This window comes from Vulpes vulpes, chromosome 13, assembly GCF_048418805.1.
Source record: "Vulpes vulpes isolate BD-2025 chromosome 13, VulVul3, whole genome shotgun sequence".
Lineage (NCBI taxonomy): Eukaryota > Metazoa > Chordata > Mammalia > Carnivora > Canidae > Vulpes > Vulpes vulpes.
Genome location: NC_132792.1, coordinates 106850743 through 106873467, shown reverse-complemented (window position 1 = coordinate 106873467; position 22725 = coordinate 106850743). Strand labels below are relative to the sequence as shown.

The 22725-nt window shown below is 42.0% G+C and overlaps 1 protein-coding gene across 21 annotated transcripts in view; it reads right to left on the bottom strand.

Moving 5' to 3' along the window:
- FHOD3 (formin homology 2 domain containing 3) overlaps nucleotides 1–22725 on the bottom strand; it is a 465123-nt gene that overhangs the window by 75047 nt on the left and 367351 nt on the right. For 13 of the 21 annotated variants that reach the window (XM_072732212.1, XM_072732222.1, XM_072732218.1 and 10 more), the window contains 3 exons: nucleotides 19373–19507; nucleotides 16054–16104; nucleotides 9538–9770 (listed from right to left, as the gene is read on the bottom strand). In XM_072732212.1, the coding sequence (XP_072588313.1) occupies nucleotides 9538–9770; nucleotides 16054–16104; nucleotides 19373–19507 (419 nt within the window). The remainder of the gene's footprint in view (nucleotides 1–9537; nucleotides 9771–16053; nucleotides 16105–19372; nucleotides 19508–22725) is intronic. The other 8 variants (XM_072732215.1, XM_072732217.1, XM_072732221.1 and 5 more) reach the window with 1 other exon arrangement.

The window sequence follows — 22725 nt, the reverse complement described above, 5'->3', positions numbered from 1 at the left end:
ACTTCTAGTTCTTGTCAAGTCCCAGACAGAACATTAATGACATCAAAACAAAATAGCTATTTTGGAAAGGATATACTAGCACTAAAATGGATAGTCCTGAGTCATAACAGCTAGCAAATAAATTGATTAAACTTGAGTTTTTTGATTAATTCACTTTTTCAGGCTTAGCATGATGCAGTTACTTTTAAATAGATGTTCTAATGTAATTAGCAGCTATACTCACTCCATCAATCTTTATCGGTACCTCTGATGTACCAGGCACTGTGTTAGGCATAAGAAAGTCAGATGTGAAAAAATATCTTCCCCAAAATATTTTTTCAGGATAAAGCGGTCTAGTCAAGAGATATTATGGGATCAAAGCAACTATTATCTAAAGGAGGTATTAGCTCTTCCTGCCAGTAGAGTCTGACCAAGCCTAAGCAGAACCAGCTGGACTACAATTGGGGTACAACTAGAAATCTCACTTCTAAAATCTCACCCCAAACAGTTAACTCTTCTTCAATTATATCTAATCACTAATCTGCTGAGTCAGTAACTTAGTTTATTTGACCTTGTTAGCAAATTTATTCATAAAAAGATAAAGATCCACTTAATATAAGGGGTATTTTAATAGGTGGTTGAATAAATATCTTTATCAATTTATCAAGAATCATCCTCTGAATGTTCTGCATCCTTTAGAGTTAGATCCTCAGAAGGAAATGGCCCACATGTCAGTTCTCTGTGAAATTTTCCTTTCTATATTAATGCACCGTCCTTTCTTCAGTCTTTATATAGAGTGGTCTATATTGTCAAATATGTTCCTTCATCATGACCCATGTAATAATTTCTGGATATAGGGGAAATAGCTGTCTCTATAGAGTAGAGTGTTTTCTTTTTTCATCCTATTCGTTCATTCCCTAGTTCATAAAACATTTACTGAATGTTTATTCTGCTCCAAGCATTGGGAGGTAACAAAGTTGAGTGCAGGCATGGGCTCTCCTCTGGGGAACACATGGATCAGGAAGAGGGAGCACTTATTGCATATACAGTGAGATAAGCCCTGTATCCCTGGTATGTGCAAGATGTAAGGGAATCATGTGAGAGAATCAAAGGAGACTTTAGAGAAGATGCTTCAACTAGATGGCTAAGAGCCCAGTGGGCACCCCGTGGAAGAGGGCTCTCAAGCATAGAAGCACATGTGAAAGAAGATAGCACCTTTCAGGTAGTGACAGTGGTTTGGTGCTGATGGAATGTAACATGTAGGAGTGGTTGTAGAGGTCAAAGACTGGTTGTAGAGACTGGATAACCAAAGTCTAAGTGCCATGTAAGGTCTTAACTTTATGGTATAGGTAATGGAGAGCCACTAGAGCTGTTTAAAAAAAAAAATCCTGATTTTCTTTTTGGTTGGATTGCTAATAAGAACCTCAAAGATATGAGATCTATTAGAAGTTATTGAAATGGAGGTATCTGAGTGACTCAGTTGGTTACGTGTTTGCCTTCAGCTCAGGTCCTGATCCTAGGGTCCTGTGATTGAGCCCCACATTAGGCTCCCTGCTCAATGGGGGGTCTGCTTCTTCCTCTCCCTCTGGTCCTCCTCCTGGCCTGCGCTCTCTCTTTTTCACTCTCTCTCTCCCATAAATGAGAGTTAGTTAAGATGAGGACCAAGGCATTGTTGATGAGGAGATAGGAAAGAGGGCTGAATTGAGAGAAAGGAGCACATAAACACTTGGTGATTGCATGCAGGTGTGAGTATTGAGGGAGGAGTCAAAAATTATATGCATGCTTCCAGCTTAAATGACTAGGCCAAGAGAGATGGTCTAAACCAGATGAGGACTGGAAGGAAGGAACAGGTTTAGGGAGTAGGGAGTTTACAGGTGAGAGATGGGTAAATCGCCCATCCAAATGCCCCTGACTGGCACCTGTTGAGTGTGACATGTCTGAGGAGCATTCAATGCTGATGTCTAAGAAGGCTGGATACACATGTCCTGAGCTTAAGAAGGCCAAGGCTGGTGATGCAGACCTGGCGGTTTCCATCACATGGAAGATAGTTAAAAATCACAGCTGAGGATATGAGAAAACAGCCAGAAGTTAGGCATAAAAACAGGAGTTGCTGGGAAAGGAGTCTTTGGAGAACCCAATACTTAGAAGGAATGCAGGAGAAGTGTCAGTAAAAAAGACTAAAACAGAATGATGAGAAAGACTGAGATAAATGATGAGAAAACAGTGATGAGAAATGCAGAAGATAAGAAAGCCAAATAACATTCTGAGTCTGGAGAGTATCTAGACTAGGGACCAAGAACTGATGGATAATCTTCTGGAACTTCCAAATGTATCTGGCAGAGACAGCTTTCTCAGAGGATGTTCCAGCTTCAGAAGGCTCTAAAGATTCCTGCCATGTTCAGAGGCAAGTAAGATGCACTGTAGGGTCACTGACCCCAAGAGTTCTCTTGAAAAGCATACTTTTAGGGACTGGAAAGCTAATTTGTGATTATCCTGCCACATGGCAAATGGTGTATCATTTTGCACAAATGCCTTATTGGAGTGAGTAGGGGAAAGACAGGGGTGGTAGAGATGAGGGCAGGGGTGCTGGAGGGAAAAGTGGAGTGTCAGAGTGGTGATCAAGGTCCTGACCACAGTTAAGAATGCTACAAGGAACCAGGTAGTTATTCGTCTTTGAGAAATCTCAGTTCTTAGTCAATAGCTCTGGAAATTCAAAGTACCACACTGCCTGAAGAATGCTCAGTGTCCCTACCTGTGAAGGCCTCCTGATTGTTCCTGGGAGCATTTATCCCAGGCTCCCACCTGGGATGAAAGGCACTGATGTCTTTCCAGATTCCCCATTAGCACGTCCAGATGGAGACAAGCTCATTCACCCCAGAGTGCCTGCATGAAACTGGGTCTTGCAACTCCGGATGCTCTTTTTGTTAAGAACTCCTGAAGTGGAATACTTTGTTTCCATTAAACAGATTTTAAGATGCAAATTTGTAAATGTTGGTTAAAAAACATCACAATCCATGGTTTATGTATACAATGGAATATTACTTAGCCATTAGAAACGACAAATACCCACCATTTGCTTCGACGTGGACGGAACTGGAGGGTATTATGCTGAGTGAAATAAGTCAGTTGGAGAAGGACAAACATTATATGGTTTCATTCATTTGGGGAATATAAAAAATAGTGAAAGGGAATAAAGGGGAAAGGAGAAAAAATAGTAGGAAATATCAGAAAGGGAGACAGAACATGAAAGACTACTAACTCTGGGAAACAAACTAGGGGTGGTGGAAGGGGAGGTGGGCAGGGCTGGGGGTGACTGGGTAACGGGCACTGAGGTGGGCACTTGACGGGATGAGCACTGGGTGTTACTCTATATGTTGGCAAATTGAACACCAATAAAAAATAAATTTATATAAAAACAAAACAAAACAAAACATTACAATCCAAAGCCTGGAAACAATTCTCCATGAGTCTCTCATGTTTCTGGAGTCTTACAAATAGAAGTACTAAGAGTCTTGGTTCTGGGATATCTTTCTAAGGATGTGTGCATAGCCAATAGCCTTGGAAGACAGAGATGGTGTCTCCCCTCTGGAGCAAGGATTGGCTGGTTTATAGCTCTATGTGATAAAGATAATGTCTCCCCCTGGGACAAAGGGAAGACATGTTTCCTGTCCACTATAAAAGATTTGGGGTCCCTAAGCTCAAGGTTCCTCTCTGTGTGTGCAGCCATCATTTAAGGTTATCCACATCAACTCATAGGAACTGAGGCTTGGAGAAATGGCACAAGCGCTGATACTCTGGCTACCACTATTGCTACAAGTAGTAAAGTCCATTGTCTCTGACCTTGAAGTTTCATGTTTTGTGCCTCCATCCACAAATTTGTGGCAGGATAACTTATTAACTTATAAGTTGGTAAAGTCTTAGACCCTTCAGAGTTTTTTTGATACCTAACTACTACTTATGAAGGGATCACGTCGATCAAGTAATACCATTCTTTAACAACTTTTCCAAAGCCATTCTGTGCCTTGTCTTCACTTAAGCAAAATTAAGACTCATACTTGATCTACTTCAAAAGGATTCAAGACTATGTTTCAAAATGCATGAAAACATGCTGCAGGCAACTGTCATTTTCTATAGGAGGGAAAAGGGAAAGTTTTGCTCCTTTCCATTTTTAGAGACAGAGAAAAAGGCAGGAAAACCCAATGTTTTGCAAAGTCTCTCAAAGCAGTTCCACAGCAGGTGTAGCAGGCAGTGCCTTGGCCTTGGGTAGAGCTTCTGAGAGATTTTGTCTAACTGACCAAATGTCAGCAAGTAGCAGCAGTCAGGTGAGTTGTGGGGAGGTGGGGCCGCCCCAAGTCACAGAACCACAAGGAATCTAGTTTCCTGCCAATTCGTGAAATACTGGACTAGAGGTGTCCAAAAGCTTTATGCAAGGGAACCAACATGCATTAGGCTGATGACTGATGATATTCCATCGCTACTGTGCCAACTGGAAACAGGACACCAGATGTTTCTGATTTCTGCCATGTGGATTGGGTAACTTAAGAGAGTGTCTACACCTGAAGGAGACCCAAAACATGTCACACAAGATGACAAAGGTGCTCAATGACTGGTAACAATGACAACAGCTGTGATAATGAATGCTGCCTACGAGAAAATGATTATTCATTTAAGCCAACAGAGCATTTCAGGATATAACTATAGGTCTATATTTTGTTTCCAGGTGAGAGGATAAGGAAGCTAGAGGAAGAGTCCTATTTACCAGCACTTTAAAAGCTTGGATCTGTGAGAGAAAATATCAGTATAGAATGTCAATAATTTCTGTAAAAGCCTCCAGATGAATGCTGGTGAGTAGGCCATGGCCATATACGGAATATTTTATACATCTAAGGCCCAACAGTAAGACATTTGGAAATTTCTGGAACCCAGGTACAGGAAGAAAAAAACCACCATCGAACATATTTTTTTCCTGACATAAAATTAATATAGTGTGGTAAAATTTTCAAAAGCTCTCTAAAGTATTATTTCTGTGTGCAATGTGGAGAGAACTGAACTAAAAATAAGAAAAATAGTCTATTATGTATGCTTTCAGGGCTCCATTAGTGGGTAAAAGCCACTTGTGAACTCTTGACAACAGCAGCTGCTTTCTAACTGCTAAGGCAATTTCTCTCCTCTTAGCCTTGGGATGGACTCAGGTGTACCAGCCAAGGAGCAAGAAAGCCACACAGCTCTAGCCTCCAGAAAAGGCAGTTCCGCACAGGGCCACCCTGCAGGGACCAACATCAACACCTGGTTTTGAGACGGATGGCTTCTCCATTTTGTTCCCACGAAATAGGTTATGGAAATATGATACCCACTGGGATAATAGGTTACTTTGCTAAAATGATTTCACTTGTGGGCACACAGATTATTCCCTCAGTAACTTCCTCAAGAGTCATAGCAAAGAATTCTATCCTAAGAAGAATACTGAAACTTTTTTTCTAATTAGTAAGAAAAACTTATTTCCAGAGACATCTGTGTTTCTTAAAATAAAAGGAAGTAAGCTTATTAGATAGTCTGATCTATACCACCAGGGTTCCATGAAAATAAGAGATAATCAAAGCAATGGAGAGAGAGGCCCTTCGTGTTTACCTAAATTGGGGGCTGATCGTCTCCATTAATTGCAGCACAGTGCAAATGAGAACACGTGCGTGTGTGTGTTCCTCACTTGGGCCTGGTAGTTTCACACAGAGGAAAAATATTCAGACCATCACCACTAAGTCTAGGCAGTATTGGGACAAACATCTGCTGTGAGCCAGCCACAAGAGGGCCAGATGGAAAAATAATTCAAGCACACATTTACTTGATGGTGGGGGTAGTGGCATAAGTTATACAAAAATTACAGCAGATTTAGCTGGGAAGGTTTTTGGCTGAAAGATCTCACTAGATGGCACATAATGCTATTGGTATTTTAACATTTACCCTTCTTTCTTTTTTTTTTAATTAATTAATTAATTAATTATTTATTTGATAGTCACAGAGAGAGAGAGAGAGAGGCAGGCAGAGACACAGGCAGAGAGAGAAGCAGGCTCCATGCACCGGGAGCCCGACGTGGGATTTGATCCCGGGTCTCCAGGATCGCGCCCTGGGCCAAAGGCAGGCGCTAAACCACTGCACCACCCAGGGATCCCCCATTTACCCTTCTTTCTAAATGTATTCTGTAAGAGCAAAGGTAAAGAAGTTTTTAATGTTTTCCTATCTTCTGTCAGTAAAAATTCTCCAGAATCTTTAATTTTTAAAACCCCCCCATAAAATAGCCTTTAATCCTAAGATATATAGATTCGTAACAAATACCTGTTTTTCCTTTTCTTTGCAAACATCACTCTGAAATGCAGGCTGTGGTTCATGCACATACTGGGGAAGGGGTAGAAGCAAAGGGATAGTGTGGCAGTCATGTGAACACCACCACAAATACTGGGGTGCCATGATGCCCTGATAAATGGCTGGACTGAGCATTAAAAGATGGGTTCTATCCCCAGTATGGTGTCAACAAGATCTGCAAATGGTGCCCCTGCCCGTTTGAGTCTCAGTCAAATATGGATAATAGCATCTCCCCTGCTTACTCAGACGCCCGAGCAGGTGTTGAATAGTAGCATTTGGGAGGGAGGGGTGGAGCACTACAGAGATGTGAAGATTATCATCATATGATTCCATAAGCAGAGAGAATGAAGAAGTCAGTCAACCCCGGGCACGTTTGGACCACATAGTGCCAGGTGTTTGGAGTAGTACAAACATCTGGATGTGTGGTAAGATTTTTTTATTCTCCCAGATGTGGTAAATGTTAGGGACAAGCAAAACAGTTACTTTGAGCATTTAAAAACGGGACCTGGTTTAAAAAAAAAAACAAAAACAGACTATTAATTGGATGTTAGCAGAATGTCTCAGAGAACGATCGCAAGCTAGGCTGAGGAAAACCCTGCTGCCATTCCACCTTTGTGTTTCTGCCATGAGGGCAAAGGTCTCCAAAGCAGCAGGAAGTCTCAGCACCTTTCTGAGACAATCCTCTCACAGCATTTCTTCTTATACACTTATAATTGCCAACTGTATAATTCAGTGATGTATCAGGACACAGACATTAGGTTACTTTGCTGGTTCCGATTGATTTGGAGAATTACTTAACGTACAACAGACCACTTTTCCAGATTCCACAAGAACCACTGCTCTGGTTTTATTTGAACAAAGCAAACATCATATGGTGCTATTTCCTTAATTTGTAATTATATCTCATTTCAAGCCCAGAATTCCTATTTCAGATGCATGTGGGGTGATTTCACTCAAACATTCTATCAGTTTCTAGGAGTTCCCTCTCTGGAGAGGAAAATGACACGGTCTTTCTGAAAGCATACTGAAATAACTTAATTTCCCTCCAGTGCTAAAGAAGCTGTGGTTTATGTATACAATGGAATATTACTCAGCCATTAGAAACGACAAATACCCAACATTTGCTTCGACGTGGATGGAACTGGAGGGTATTATGCTGAGTGAAATAAGTCAATCAGAGAAGGACAAACATTATATGGTCTCATTCATTTGGGGAATATACAAAATAGTGAAAGGGAATAAATAGGGAAAGGAGAAAAAATGAGTGGGAAATATCAGAAAGGGAGACAGAACATGAGAGACTCCTAACTCTGGGAAACGAACTAGGGGTGGTGGAAGGGGAGGTGGGCGGGGGGTGGGGGTGACTGGGTGACAGGCACTGAGGTGGGCACTTGACGGGATGAGCACTGGGTGTTATTCTATATGTTGGCAAATTGAACACGAATAAAAAATAAATTTATAAAAATAAAACTTAGATTCACAGTATTAATAAATGTATATCTTAAAATTAAAAAAAATTTCCCTCCAGTGAATACTGCATGTACCCCAAATAAGTATTTCCTGTGTTCTTATTGAAGTTTAAAATATCCTGCCTTTTTGGGCACCTGGGTGGCTCAGTCGTTTGAGTGTCTGCCTCTGGCTCAGGTCATGGTCCTGGGATCGAGTCCTGCTTGGAGCTCCCTGCTTGGCGGGGAGTCTGCTTCTCCCTCTCCCTCTGCCCCACCCCTTGCTCCTGCGCTCTCTCTCAAATAAATAAAATCTTTGAAAATATATATTCTGCCTTTTTAATTGGGTAGAACAGCCTCAAAAGTGACCATCGCTGGGCAAAGTACTTAAGGGCCTATCTTTCTGTGACAGACATCAAGAAGATTAAAAGTTCTGAGAACAAACAGTATTCACAGAGACTGACAATTCCCTTTAGGCTTGGGGCTGTTTAGACAACCCTTCTGTAAACTGGAGAGGGTACAACTCTTAGAGTGCAAGGCCCCAAGATTAAGTGCTGACCCACAACTTCATAGGGGAATGTTTTTCCTATCGCCTCTGCAAATACCACAATTCAGATAGAGCAGGGATACCAGGCAGGGTCTGGAAAGCACAGGGCAGTCAGGGAACAGTCTGTTTTCCTGACTCTTTGAGTCTCAGGATTTGAAGACCGACGTTACTCCTCTATGACCAGGCCATCTGCCTGGGACCATCTGCCATGGCTCGGGGACCGGGAGGCACTGGACGTGATGGAAGGCAGCGGTGAACCCAGCCCGCTCCTGCAGAATGAGCCCCAGGGCTTGGAGAGCCCGCAAAGAATTGGACAGACAAGATTGCTCTGTCACGTCCAGTTCTGCTGAGGTCATGCAGTCCTGCCTTGTGGAACTGAAACTTTACGCCATATTTAGTCAGCTCTCGGAGAGTTAAAAGTTGGGCTTCTCTGCGGTCTTCAGCTGGCCAAGCCTCGGTCAGGCTGCAAGCCATAACACCCAAACTGAATAGTGCTAGCTGCAGGCTCAGCAGTGTAGACAGCAGTGCCCAAGACCCATCCTCTCTGTTAATGTGAGAGAAAACCGACTCGCCGTTCTCGGAGCAATCAGGGAAACAGCTGATGTTCTCAGGCTGCAGCATTCAGCACTGTTTTTCTCCAAATAAAGCTAAGATGACAGACAATTTCTCCAGGGAGAGCCTGTCTGTCTGCACACAAGCATCTACACCCACACCACACGCGCCAGTAATCACTACTATCTTCTCTTTTTCCTGCTTCAGGGTTTAACTTCTATTTCCACTAGGTCCACATTTTTTTTCTTGCTTGCTTTGATTCATTTTATTCTCCATCAGTTTAATTTAAAACAGACCCACAATTCCTGGGGTCAGGACAATTTAAAGCGGCCACCTTATTGGGCAGAGCCAATAAATAAATAATGTCCAAATTATAGAGAACTAAGTTAATACTCTTTGATTTAGGAAGAAATGGCCAACTAAGCCTTAATTTCAATATGCTCCCTTCTCAATGACTATGCATTGACAATCTTCATACATAATTCTGCTTTAACAGAAGTGGTTCTGAAAGCAACTGGTTTATGTGTGAGCGCAGTTGCCTGGAGTTTGCTCTTAGTTGCCACTTGGTACCAGTTTGCATGTAGTAATGGTCCCTACTGCCCAGAAGCCGAACAGGAATTACCCCATGGGTGTTCCCTCCACTCTCCCAGCACTCACCTTGGGGATGCTGAGGTGTTCCTGGAGAGGAGGAGGATCCCTCAAGAGCCTCTTGTGAGTCTAAAGAGGGAGGGCTGCGGTGCAGAGGGGTCGGGGAGGCAGGGGCCGTCGGGGAGGCAGGGGCCGCCGGGGAGGTCAGGTCCAAGGAGAGGTCACCTCTGCCCCGGCTCGCACTCCGGCTCCTCAGTTCTTTCTCGTGTGCCTCCGCTGCCAACTGCTCCAAGTATTTGTATCTGAAAGTTAAATTCCAAAGGGTTTCCGTAAAAAGAAAGAGGAGCCCGTGGCCGATGCTTGTTTATGGCTGAAACACCTGCAGAGTGAGCTGGTTTCCTGATGCACAGAGCACAGCACAGGGCTGGCTGGAGGGCCAGTCTGCCAAAAACAGCCAGCAAAGCCAAGATGCTAATGATTAAAAACCCCGCATCATTCATAACCAAACAAATTGGGAGAAATGGCAACATCACACAGTCTCCAGATACTGGATCACTGCTGCAGAATCCGATTTTGCTCTTTTAGGAAACATTTGTACAAATAAGCAAAACAGCAATAATGCCCATTACAAAGCCCCAGCAGTGACAGCTGAAAACCACACGCACTCAGAGCCTGCAGCTGTGAGATGGGAGGGTGCCTTGGTGCGGCGGAGAGAAACAATGCCCCCAAAATACCAAAAGGGGTTGTTGGACGAAGCCCTCCCTGGATTTCTGAACCTGCTTCAATGCTAACAGCAATGCGACTGGAATTCACTTTGTTCTCTCAGTGTCGACCATGGAAACTTTTTTATATTCTAAAATATTTCTGAGTAGGGCTCAGACATCCAATAGCTGGGACCTGACGTCACATATAGTTTATTCATCAAAGTCAGTTTAAAAGAACAAAGATACATCTGTTTTGCATTTCAGGCAGGCAGAACCCACTAACTGTTTATTAAGACCAGCTACCAATCATATTCCTCATAGTGCGCTTTATAGATCAGACCAAAATAACTTTGAAATATGTGCCTCTTCCAGATGTCTGCTAATTTTACCCACCATCATTTGTTCAGAAATAAATTTACGAATTCAGTTGTAGCAGGTTTCTGTCTTACCAACCACTAAACTTTGGAACAGGTTATTGAAGACCCTCGCTCATACCCGTCCAGATCTACTGCCTCAGTTCCTTCCTAATGGGCAAGCCCCCCAACTCTAGCCCACCAAAGCCCTCCCCCAACACGGCACACAGCATTCCTGAGTCACCCGCATAAGAAAGGCAGAGTGCACACAGGAACCCTTTAGAAAGCATGCATTTCTTCATGCATCCGTAAGGTGGGTGTGGCTCCCCCACGTCCGTGGTCATCACCCCTTCTCCCTGCTGGTCCATAGGCAATCTGCCCCGCAGCCCAGGCTTGCACGCGTGTCTCCCTCAGTGAGGCCTGCCTTGACCACCACAGCTGGAAGTGATCTTGGCCTTGCCTCTGAACTCATGTCGGATATGTAGTCCATTCAACTCAGATGGCATTTTACATTTACTGCCTGGCATATTTAGCTGTCTTTTCACATGTGTGTGTCTGTTCTCAACAAGCAGATAATAGGATTTCTGAGAACAGAAGATTACCATCCTTTGTTCTTTCCCTCGGCGTCTTGCATTTGCCAGCCCAGGCAAAGCGGGCAAGGTATGCAAGGAGGAGCCTGAGAGGCAGCACCCTGCCTGCAGAGGTCTCCTTGCAGCAGTGGGTACCCAGGATGGTGAATACACGGATTACACTTTCAGGGGGAGTGAGCTTCCTCTCACAGGGAATCTCTGATAAAAGACATGTGATGGGGTCTACATACACAAAGGTCTGGGGCATGGTTTGGAGGAGCAGCTGCCTCATAGCTACAGGGTGAAGGAACAGAAAGCTCTAGAAACTCTGGACTGTCCTTGCCAACAATGTCACCTCTCAAAAGGTAGGAGAGCTATTTCTGAGCTTCACTTGGACCAGCAAGGAAAATCACCTGGCTATGGAATCTTGGAGGAAAGTGACCTTGAGGGGAAGAGTTAGAGGCCCAACAGAAGGCATGTTCTAAATGAGGTGATGGCACACTCAAGGCCAGGAAAGCTGCGAGCCCAGGAGGGGTTTGGAAGGCATCCACACGCTGAGTCCAAGCCTTCTGGAACAGGAGAAAGGGGCAGCCAAGGAATGAAGTGCAGACAAGGAGACCGATGTAGGTCCAAGGCTTCAGGCCAGGAGGACAACCCATTTATGACCTTCATTTCAGGTGGCCCAGCACTGGACCTGGTCTCTCCATACCCCTATCTGCGGGCAGCCAGACTAGCAGGTATGTGTGGGCAGCCAAAGGGTTCAACCCACTTTGCAAGGGATGCTCATCCAGATTCTGGATAGATATGAGTCAAAGGTTTCCTGTACACTCTGTCTCATAGACGCCATCCTCGAGGACCCAGAGGACATGGGAAGAGTCAAGGATTTAATATGAATTCTGAGATTTATTTGGTAGACAAATATGACAAGGAGGGGGTATGGGGACTCTTTAGCTGGGTATAAAGTTTCAGTTTTACAAGATGAAATGAGTTCTGGAGATGGATCACACAGCAATAGGACCATACCTAACACTCCTAAATTGTACACTTACAATGGTTAAAATGGTAAATCTGGTATAATGTGTATTTTGCCACAATTAAAGACTATTTTTTAGAGAGAGAGCATACATGCACATTTGCATGTGAGTGGGGACAGTGGGCAGAAAGAGAGGGAGGGGGAATCTTAAGCAGGCTCCAAACACTTTGTGGAGCCTCACAACCCTGAGATCATGACACGAGCCAAAACCAAGAGTCGAACACTTAACAGACTGAGCCACCCAGGTGGCCCTACAATTAAAGACATTTTAAAATGGCACAGACAAGGGGGCACCGAGGTCAAGAGTCACTAAATCTTTGTGAAAAAGCAGTGCCAGTGTCCATCTGCAATGGGCCAGAGTGGTGAGGGGAACCAGTATGCTTGGGAAGCACTAAGCCACCTGGCATTTAGAGCTGTACAGCTTAGCAACCCCTCCTGACCCATGGCAACCTCTGGCAGTCCCTGTGGAGGAAGCTCACCCCATGTCACAACCTTCCCTTACAGATACACCCTGAGTCACTTAGAGGCCGAGTAGTACTTGATCCCAGGAGCCCAGCAGCCCATGAGATGACGGTCATATGTCCCTGTGGCTTTGCGACACAGCCCTCCAACTGATAGACTCCCCTGAAATTTTCTGTGTACAAGGTGCTGGGTTTTCTATCCACAGACTACAGCCTTAAGAAAAGACTTTTCACCTTTCCCACTTTCATCTAAACATTTCCATTTATCCTACTTCCATCCATATTTTTGTTTATTCATTCATCTTTTCATTATTTATTGAAAATTTGTCAAGTGCCTGTCATGTGCTAAGAGCTGCCGTAGGTACTAGAAATTTAATAATAAACAAGAAAATCCCCATCCTCGTGGAGCTCACAGTTCAATGGGAGAGACAGGCAAACAAACCTTAGGAATGAATTCACACATCCGCCAAGGTCACGGGCTGCAGGGGCTTGTATGGCAGTCCGGGACATACAAAGGGCCCTATGGAAACTCTGTTGACTTTAGACTAACCTAAACCTACTTACAGATGGCTTTTCCTGCCACTCTCCTACTTGGGAACTCTCCCTTACATTAAACTGAAATCTGGTTCCTTCTAAGTTCTATTCTGTCTTCAGACCTATTAAGCAATGCTCAGAATCCTCTCTTACTGCTTCACTGATCACTTTCATACCTAATTTCCCAAATCCTAGCCCAGTCCTGACCTTTCCTCTTGCACTCTGTTCCCATAACCCCTGCTTCCCATAGGCATTTCCTATGCCATTCCCTTCAGACTAATCTCTGTCCTGACCCTACCCCAACATATGCTCAGCCTGGATCTCATTCCTTCTTATTCCTTTAAAAAGATTATTTGTGAATGTTACTTCATCATGATCAGATAGAGCCTTTCTTCTAATATTAAAAAAAAATTAGAAGTATCACCTCAATAGAATCTTATTCTGGGTCTGCATCATTGTCAATGGAATAGTTTGCCGGAGATTACAGAATGAGATAATATGAAATAAATCAACATAAAACCAAATGTGCCTGGATGACCATTACACCTCAAAATAGCAAAACCACATTCATCTTGTTGCACTAGATGATACAAACCTTAAAAAACTCTCTGCTATGACTCCAGTCATTTTTCTCTGAGTCATTGCATTTAGAGTAAGAGACATGGGACCCAACAAACATACCTGGCTCTACCAAGAGTTCCTAGGGGTGCCTGAGTAGTGCAGTTGGTTAAGTATCTGTTGGTTTTGGCTTCAGTAGTGGTCTCAGGGTCATGAGATCGAGCCCCTGTGGAGCTTCATGCTCAGTGGGGAGTCTGGTTAAGTCTCTCCCTCGCTCTCTGCCCTTCCCACTGCTTTCTCTCTCTCTCTTTAAACAAACAAACAAACAAATAATTTTGTTTTCTTTTTTACATTTCTAGATGGAGTCCTCTTCCTTATTTCTGAACATCTTTCCACCTCTGATCTCCATTTTCTCCATCCATTTCTGAATCCCATTATATTTGGAAATCTTATCTTTTCCTGGTCAACCAGAAATCCCCAACAACTTTCCAAATAGGAACAAAAGTTTATATTTCTCTCTCCTTTCTTCACCAGGTAATTTAAGAAGCCAACTAACAAAGAAAAGTGGTTGGTCCAAACCAAACGGAAATTCTTGGCTGCTTCCACAGTGCTCCATGTAAGCAGAGATGGGGCCCACATGAGGCCATGGAGAGCCCACCCCTGCACCAGTGAAGAAGGCCCCGGCAGATGGATGGCAAGGGGCAAGGACTGATGTCAGAACAAGAAGCGCCAGGAAATGAGTGGCAAACACCCCTATGTATAGGTTTTCCACCACATTAGTGATGCTGTGCTTTGATATCCAGAAAGAGGTAGCCTCCAGTGGTTTGGGAACATTTTTAAATCAGTCTGAAACCAGTAGAGACTTTGGTATCTCCCCAGAAACTTTTAAGCCTTGCTTACGCAGACATAACTTGACAGTCAAGTTGTCAAAAGCTAAAAAAAAAAAAAAGAAAAAAAAAGCAGAATCTGGAGGGAAAGTTAAAAATGAAAATAAAATTTGGTTTCTTAAGCCTGGGCATAAAGTCGGCAGCATTTTCAGTAAAAGTCTATGTCCTCCAATGTCAAAAATGGGTATGAATTAGGAAAAAAAAAGTTTCTTGTTTCTTTCACTCTAAATTTGCTGGCCACAACTGGTTATTATGATGACAATAATCTAATAAAACACTGGAATTAAAGCAATGCCATAGTTTTGTTTATGAGGCTGACCTAAGCATCTATTTTTTTAATTGAACACAGGCATACTCCATTCTTCTCTCCCCTCAGACTGTCTTGAACTACTTAACTGAAGGTGTCTAGAAAAGTCAGCAAAGTTCCACTTATTGGCATAGTTCATAGATGGTGAGGTTCTCAACCGGCTCTAGTATGAAATCAGCCTTTCCATTGCTCCGTGTACTACCGCCATCTGGTGGTAGAGGGAATAACTCCAGGATCAAAACAGGCCGGTTTACTTCCAAAACCAGTTTCTTTTGCTTAGTTTATCAGACATAGAATAGATTCACTTTGTATATTTTAGTGGGATTCAAAGCATGGTGCCATTGAAAAAACAAAATAGTTTACAGCTTAATATTTTATATAAAGCTGTTGGCTCATTTGCTCATTTATTCCATATAACCTTCTTAAGTGCCTACTGTGTGCCAAGCACTATGAAGGGCATTGGAACAACAAGGAAAACGTGACATGGTTCCTGCCATCCTGGAACTGAGGATAGTTAGTAGGGAGACAGGTAAGTAATCGGCTTTATCCTGCAAGAGTCTCAGGAATGTTTGCTGCCTCAGTCAGTGCCTAGCATGGTGTGTGCATTCAAATATTTGTTAAAGCGAGGCACCTGGGTGGCTCAGTGGTTGAGCATCTATCTTTGGCTCAGGTGGTGATCCCGGGGTCCTGGGATCAAGTCCCACATCAGGCTTCCCACAGGGAGCCTGCTTCTCCCTCTGCCTGTGTCTCTGCCCCTCTCTGTGTGTCTCTCATGAATAAATAAATAAAATCTTAAAAAACAAAACAAAAACATTTGTTAAAGGAATACTGAATGAGTGATCTGGAAGCACACAAGAGGGATATCTACCCTAGGCTCAGTAGTGTTAGTTCAGGATATCACCATATGTCAATACGCTAAACTAATGTGCTCATTTGGAAAGGAGTCGCAGGAACAGGCATTTGTCTCACACCATGATGGCATTAAATAGTAAATCTAAATTTTCATGGAAAATTTAGATAACTAGGACACTCTTTTCTACAAAATACCAGTTACCCAAAGTCTTAGGCGTCTTTAGTGAAGCTATTTATTTTAATTAGCACAGTTTCCTCAGCATGCTTGGTTAAGGATGCAAAGTCAAGTGCCATTTGGTTTCAATGGGAAAGAAGAAATATACACACCTTTCTTCTCTTGCTTGTCTTTGCTCTTCTCTTTTGTCTAAATACTCTCGACTAATGGAAATATGCAGAAGAAACAAAATAGGGAAGGAAAATAACAAAATTAGATGCTCATGCAATTGCCAAGAAATTATTAACAGTGTATCACGAAAAACTCTATTGCCTCAGAAATGGAAAATAATTGTGTTCGATTTTTTTAAAAAACAACAACAAATATCAAGGTACTACACTTTAAAAGTACTAAATATAACGGATTTCCTATAAAAGCACCAGGATGAGAACATGGGAGATTCTACTAAGTAAAGAAAGAAGAGTTTAGGTATATGAGGGGAGAAGGGAAAAGAAAAAAAAGCTTTTTAAAATATGAAACAGTACATACGTGACATATGGCAACTACAAGCAAGCAAGAGCTTTCAGAGACGAGTAACATCCAATCAAAGTCTGGTAGGCTCCATGACTTTCATCTCAAGAATTACATCTGGGTGAGTCCAGGCATCATGGCCATTTCATGTTGCACTCTATAGTTTGGACATTCATCCCATAGTGCAGGATTCTTTCTCTGCACCCCTCACATTCCCAGTTTCTAGGCAGGGATCAGGGGAAGCTCTCACTCTGTGCATCCTCTTGTCTGCACTTATGAGTTGCTAAACTTTGTCCAACTCTAATGTTTGTTGTTCTGCTCCTGCTGGTGAGATTCCAGCTTGAATCTGAGTTTAAGACTTAAGATCAGCCACTTCTCAGTGGACCACATAGTTTCCTGAAAAACTATGACTTCATGTTTTCTAAACTGGACTTCACAATGCAGCTGAAGAATGCTACCCCTCCAAGCACTGGCAACAGGATAGAAAGGGGCAGTAAGTTAGAGCAACTAAAGCAGATTAGGAGAGGGAGAAAATGCAACAAAGACCCAGATTTGTTATCATTTATAAGCACCTGTACTCATCATTTTCCACACTAGAAATAATATGTCTCATAACCCAGGAAGCTTAAGACCACATTCAACAACAATAACAATAGATAAGGATGTTTTGCAGGAAAAAAAGCACAAGAAGCCTGGATAACTTAAATCAGTAAAATGCCTGAAGAAAGGTCAGGCATTTGGGTAATTCCAGGGACTACTTGATAAAGCTTTTCCTATTTCCTTTTTGAATTTCTTTTCATTTACACCCTAAGACTTTTAGGAAGGAATTATAGTCTTCATAATTAATAGTTGTATGTGGTCTGTCCTAATGATCAGCAGTCCTTCTTGGACAGGGTCTTGCCAGGATCTCTTGGTGTCTTAAATGAGAAGTGAGACCCACTTGGACCAAGAGCAAATATTGATAGTTATAAGCACAGTCTCTTCCTACATACATACATACAGTTTAATATAGAGTACAGTGCATTCTTGTCCTGTTCTTCTGGAACTCTAACTACATGAATGCAAGGCTCTCTGTTATTTTCCTATAGGTCCCTGAGAGACTGTACATTTTCCCCAATGTTTTGCTTCATTTTTTGGATTGGATAATATTTCTATTGTTCTATCTTCCAATTTACTGACTCTTTCTTCTTTCGTCTCCATTCTGCTACTGAACCCATCCAATTAATTTTTATTTTGATTACTGTGTTTTTCAGTTCTATATGTATTTCCTTTTGATTCTTCTTTATAGCTTTTCTTTGCAGAGCCTTATCTTTTCATTAACTTCAAAAGTATTTGCCTTTACTTTTTAGAACACGTTTATAGTAGCTGTTTTACAGTTTTTGTCTGATAATGACATCTATGTCCTTTTACAGTTAGCATATTTTGATTCTCTTATTCCTTTAAGATTCTCCTGGATTTTTTGTGTGTGATAAGTTACTCTGGATTGCATTCAGAACATTTTAAATATTTTGAAAGGAGACTCTGGGTCTTGCTTGAATTCTATGAAGAATCTTATTTTCCTTTAGCAGGCCATCAACAAGGTTAGGTTCAGCCTGCAAGTTCTGACTGCCTCTGACATTGGCTAAAATATTAACTTAGTTTTCAAATATTTTTTAATGATTTGTTAAAATGATTTTGTTAAAAATTATTTTTTAACAAATCAAACCCTTGTGTGCACCCACCCAGTGGCCAGTCTGGGAACTGAGTGTGGTCCACTCTGTATTTAGTTCTCAAAGTCTGTACTATATTCTTTAGGTTTTAAGCCACATGTGCACAAACTGGAAACGAGCTCAGGAGTGCTCACTTGATCTCTCTACTCTTTGTGACTTTCCTATAATCTTCTGGCTTCCTTGGGTCTCCTTTCCTGCTCCTCTAGCCAGAAAGCTTGGGCTTTATTTTCTATGCTCTGCTATACTTTCAGTAAATCCATCTGCACCCATCTGCAGTGTGTTCTGGAAAAACATTACTGCACCTGTAAACCCTCACTGACAATGTTTTATACTCTTGTGGGTTTAAGTGGGAGTAACTGAAGGAAATATTGTTTGCCAAAGAAATTGAACTGAGGAAACAGGAAGTGAAGATGGGGTGAGAAATGAAAACAAGAAATAACATAGAAGGTCTCACAGCGATGACTGGAAAGATGACAAGGGGAGAGATTAGGAGGAGGAGAGGAAGCAGGGAAAAGAAGAGTAGAAGGAATGAAATGTGTAAGGAAAGACACAGCAGGTGTCCAAAGAGCACTGCAGAGCATGAAGCTCAGGAGAGAGAAGCAGAAGGAAGTTGACCAGGGGGGTTGGGAAGAACAGGTGCACAAGCTGGAGCTGGAGGAGAAATGGAGTGGCACTGGATGCAGCGGGGGCAGACAGCCTGAGACAGGAACACAGCCTTGGGGCTGGAGGGAGACCAAAGAGATCAGTGGGTTGGGAGTCATCGGCAGAACAGCTTTCTCCTCCAGACGAGGAGAGAGGATTGTTCAAAAAAAATATATTGAAGATTGATACAGGGAGCAAAGAAGCAAACCAGAAAGTGGGAAAAGTATTTTCTTTTGGCATCCAATAGGATATGAATAAAACATGAGTAGCTTTAGGGGGAAATGACAAATTAAGTTAGGACAATTAGGCTGTCTTCAGGAAAGCCTGGATAAGACCATTTTAGATAATGGAGAACCCAAAAATACACAAATTCCTAATTGTATTTGGCTGGCTTTCTGTGCTTCCTGCCATATGGTTAAAGGGAAAAGGCCATAACAAGCCAGAGCTAGCCCATTTCAGGAATGTCTTACCGTTCCTTAAAAACAGAGACAGAATCTAAAGCAAACATATTACTACCAAACCCTTAAGACCAGAAGTAATCATATAGAGCAGGAAAGTATGTGCTTTAATTTTCAATTTGTTATTTACAAAATCTTGAAATTCCTCTTACTTGAATTTATTCCTTTCTTCCCGTTCTATTCTCTGCAACCTTTCTTCTCTCTCCTGCCGCCGCCGCTCTCTCTCTGCTGCCAATGACTCTTGGTGCTGCCTAAAGGATGATGTGAGAAGACCACTCAGTGATGACCTAAAGATACAGAGTTAATGTTTTAGTGGCTTGGTCTGTACCCAAGTACCCAAGTAGGAAGCAGCCATACTTCAGTTAGAATTGAGGGTCTGGTTCACTAGTACCTAGGTATTGCTGGGGGAAAATTACTGAGTTTCCCAGGGTCTTCACCTGTAAATGGAGGTTAGTAACTCCACATGCCAGAAGGACAGGAGGATGGTAATTTGTATAAAATACTAAGCACCATGCTTGGCATATAAGCAGTCTTCAATGATGTGTGCTGTTATTACCAAAAAGAATTCCAGTAATATGCATAACATAGAAATTCATCCTCTCTCTCTCTCCCTTTCCCTTTCTCTTCATGGAGACACACATTTTAAAACTTTTCTATGGAAAGACGTTATAGAATCAACATTTAATCTAAAATTGGTTTTTTACTCAGCCATCAACAAAACAGAAATCTTACCATTTGCAACAATGTGGATAGAACTAGAGAGTATTATGCTAAGTGAAATAAGTCAGAGAAAGACAATTATCATATGATCTTACTCATATGTGGAATTTAAGAAACAAAACAGAAGGTCATAGGGGAAGGGAGGGAAAAATAAGACGAAATCAGATAGGGAGACAAATCATAAAAGACTCTTAACTATAGGAAACAAACTGAGGGTTGCTGTAGGGAAGGAGTGTGAGGTATTAAGGAGGGTATGTGATGTGATGAGCACTGGGTGTTATTTGCAACCGATGAATCACTGAACTCTACCTCTGAAACTATTAATACACTATATGTTAATTAACTAAATTAAAATAAATCTTTTTAAGAAAAAAACCTCTCCTAGTGGAGAACACAAGATTCCTTAGTGCAGGAGAAAGATGTGAGAAAGATGTGACTCTTGTATCACTCACATTCTGCCCTAAGTCCCACAGCCATTCTCTGCTACTTGCCTCTGGCTCTCATTCAGAGGTGATAGAAGTAGAGGGAAGAAAGTACCATTCCTGAAAGCCACAGGAAGGGAGTAACCAAATCCTATGCTTCAGGCTCATGAGGGAACTACATCAGCCCTAGACACTCAGGCATGTATAGAATTTGATTTCTCCTTCACATAAATGCAGTCCAGACTATCTTGCTTAAGTTGCTGTTATTTAAATACTCTATACCTGTGAAAAATGAATAGAGTGAAATGGATTGACATGGGTGATTCTAAAAAGTGCAATATTTATTGACAGTGAAAAGTAGTTTCAAGAATATGACCAGTATACTGTTATTTGTACAAAGTTTAAATATATGCAAAGCAAAATCATACACTATTTAGGGATATGTTTATATTTAGCAAAAACATAAAAACACATATGGAAATTATAAAAAAACAATTTCAAGTGGTCATCACTGGGAAGGAAAAAATTAAAGGAGTAAGGGCTTCAATTTTATATGCAATGTTCTTTATAGCTCTAAAATTTCCTGTCACTAAAATCTTCTGTAAGCCTGGAATATATTTTTTGAAGTCATCCTTTTGCTCTTGAAGAATCAAAACTTCTTCTCTTTTAATATCAAATATCTTTGAAGCCCCAAGCTAGGTGAACATCAAAAGTTAAGTCTAGGGGCACCTGGGTGGCTCACTGGTTGAGTGTCTGCCCTTGGCTCAGGTCGTGATCCTGGGGTCTTGGGATCCAGTCCCACATCAGGCTCCCCATAGGGAGCCTGCTTCTCCTTCTACCTATGTCTGCCTCTGTATGTTTCTCATGAATAAATAAATAAAATCTTTTTTTTTAAAGTTAAGTCTAGAATTTTAAAGCAAAATATAACTCTACACAGAATTTTTTTAGCAACTGTTTTCCCTCACAAGGGGAATTTGAATCCAGCCCAGCTCCCCAGCCTGCCCTGTGTTGTTATCTCCTTAAGTAGTAGCAGCTTTACTGAGTTCCCTTTTCAGAGGCAAGAGACAAGAACAAACTTGGTGGTCTGTGCTCTTTGGTGAAGAGCAAGGTAAGAACCTTGCCATCCCCCACCCCCAACTTCTGACTTTAATTTGTTCTTCCAAATGTTTCCACTTATATCAGGGAAAACTTTACACGTAACTTAATAATGGGCTATTAGTGGCTATGCTAAAGAAGTCACAGTGAAGCTTCTCTATACTGTACATTAACATCGTTTACTTCTGTAAACTGTGAATATTGGAGCGTGTATAAAATTAAAGTAGTACGAGAACTTAAGAACATTAAGTAGTGTCCAGTTTAGTCAAATGGATAAGCCATTCCTTCCTGTGGATTGTGCTCCTGCCCACTTGGACCTCATAAGAAGAGCTCTCCTATTGACTGGCCAGAACACAACAGCAAACACACTGTTGGGCAGCATTAACAATACATGAAGTCTCCTTCCTTAATCATTTCACAGTTTGGAAGAACCGAAATGTGAGCTGCTAACTCCAAGCAATGCAGAATGGTTACTCTTTTCTGGAAATGAAACAAAATACCTTGAGCAATTCAAATTCTATTCTCCTGAGCACTCTAACACAGATCCCTGTAACAGGAAGGGAGAATTAAAAGACTTCCCGTGAGGGCGCCTGGGTGGCCCATTCAGTTAAGCATCCGCCTTCAGCTCAGGTCATGATCCCAGGGTTCTGGGATCAGGTCTCACACTGGACTCCCTGCTCAGCAGGGATTTCTGCTTTTCCCTCTACCCCTCCCCGCTGCTCATGCTCCCTCAGGCTCAATCTCTCTTAAATAAATAAATAAATATCTTTAAAAAAAAAAAAGACACCTCCCCATGAGCTTTTCTGTCCTAGATATAATCCATTTGGTCATACTGGAAACAAAAAGCTATAAACATAATATTAATAAATTAAATTACCCTAGGTCTCCTGGATAAGTCCAACATGTGAGAATATAAACTATGGTCCCATAAATCCTGTTTCTGGAAATGGGCTCAATCTATAATATCAAAGCTGGAATGCATTCAAATCATACAAAGGGGACTATTCCAAACCATCCTTTGATTAAAAAAAAAAACACATCCAAATACCAAAATTCAAGGTAGCATGGTAAGTTCTCCTTATAAAGGCATCTTTTTAAAAAAGATTTTATTTATTTATTCATAAGAGACACACAGAGAGAGGCAGAGACATAGGCAGAGGGAGAAACAAGCTCCCTGCAGGGAGTCCAATGCAGGACTCAATCCCAGGACCCCGGGATCATGACCTGAGCTGAAGGCAGATGCTCAAACACTGAGCCACGCAGGCATC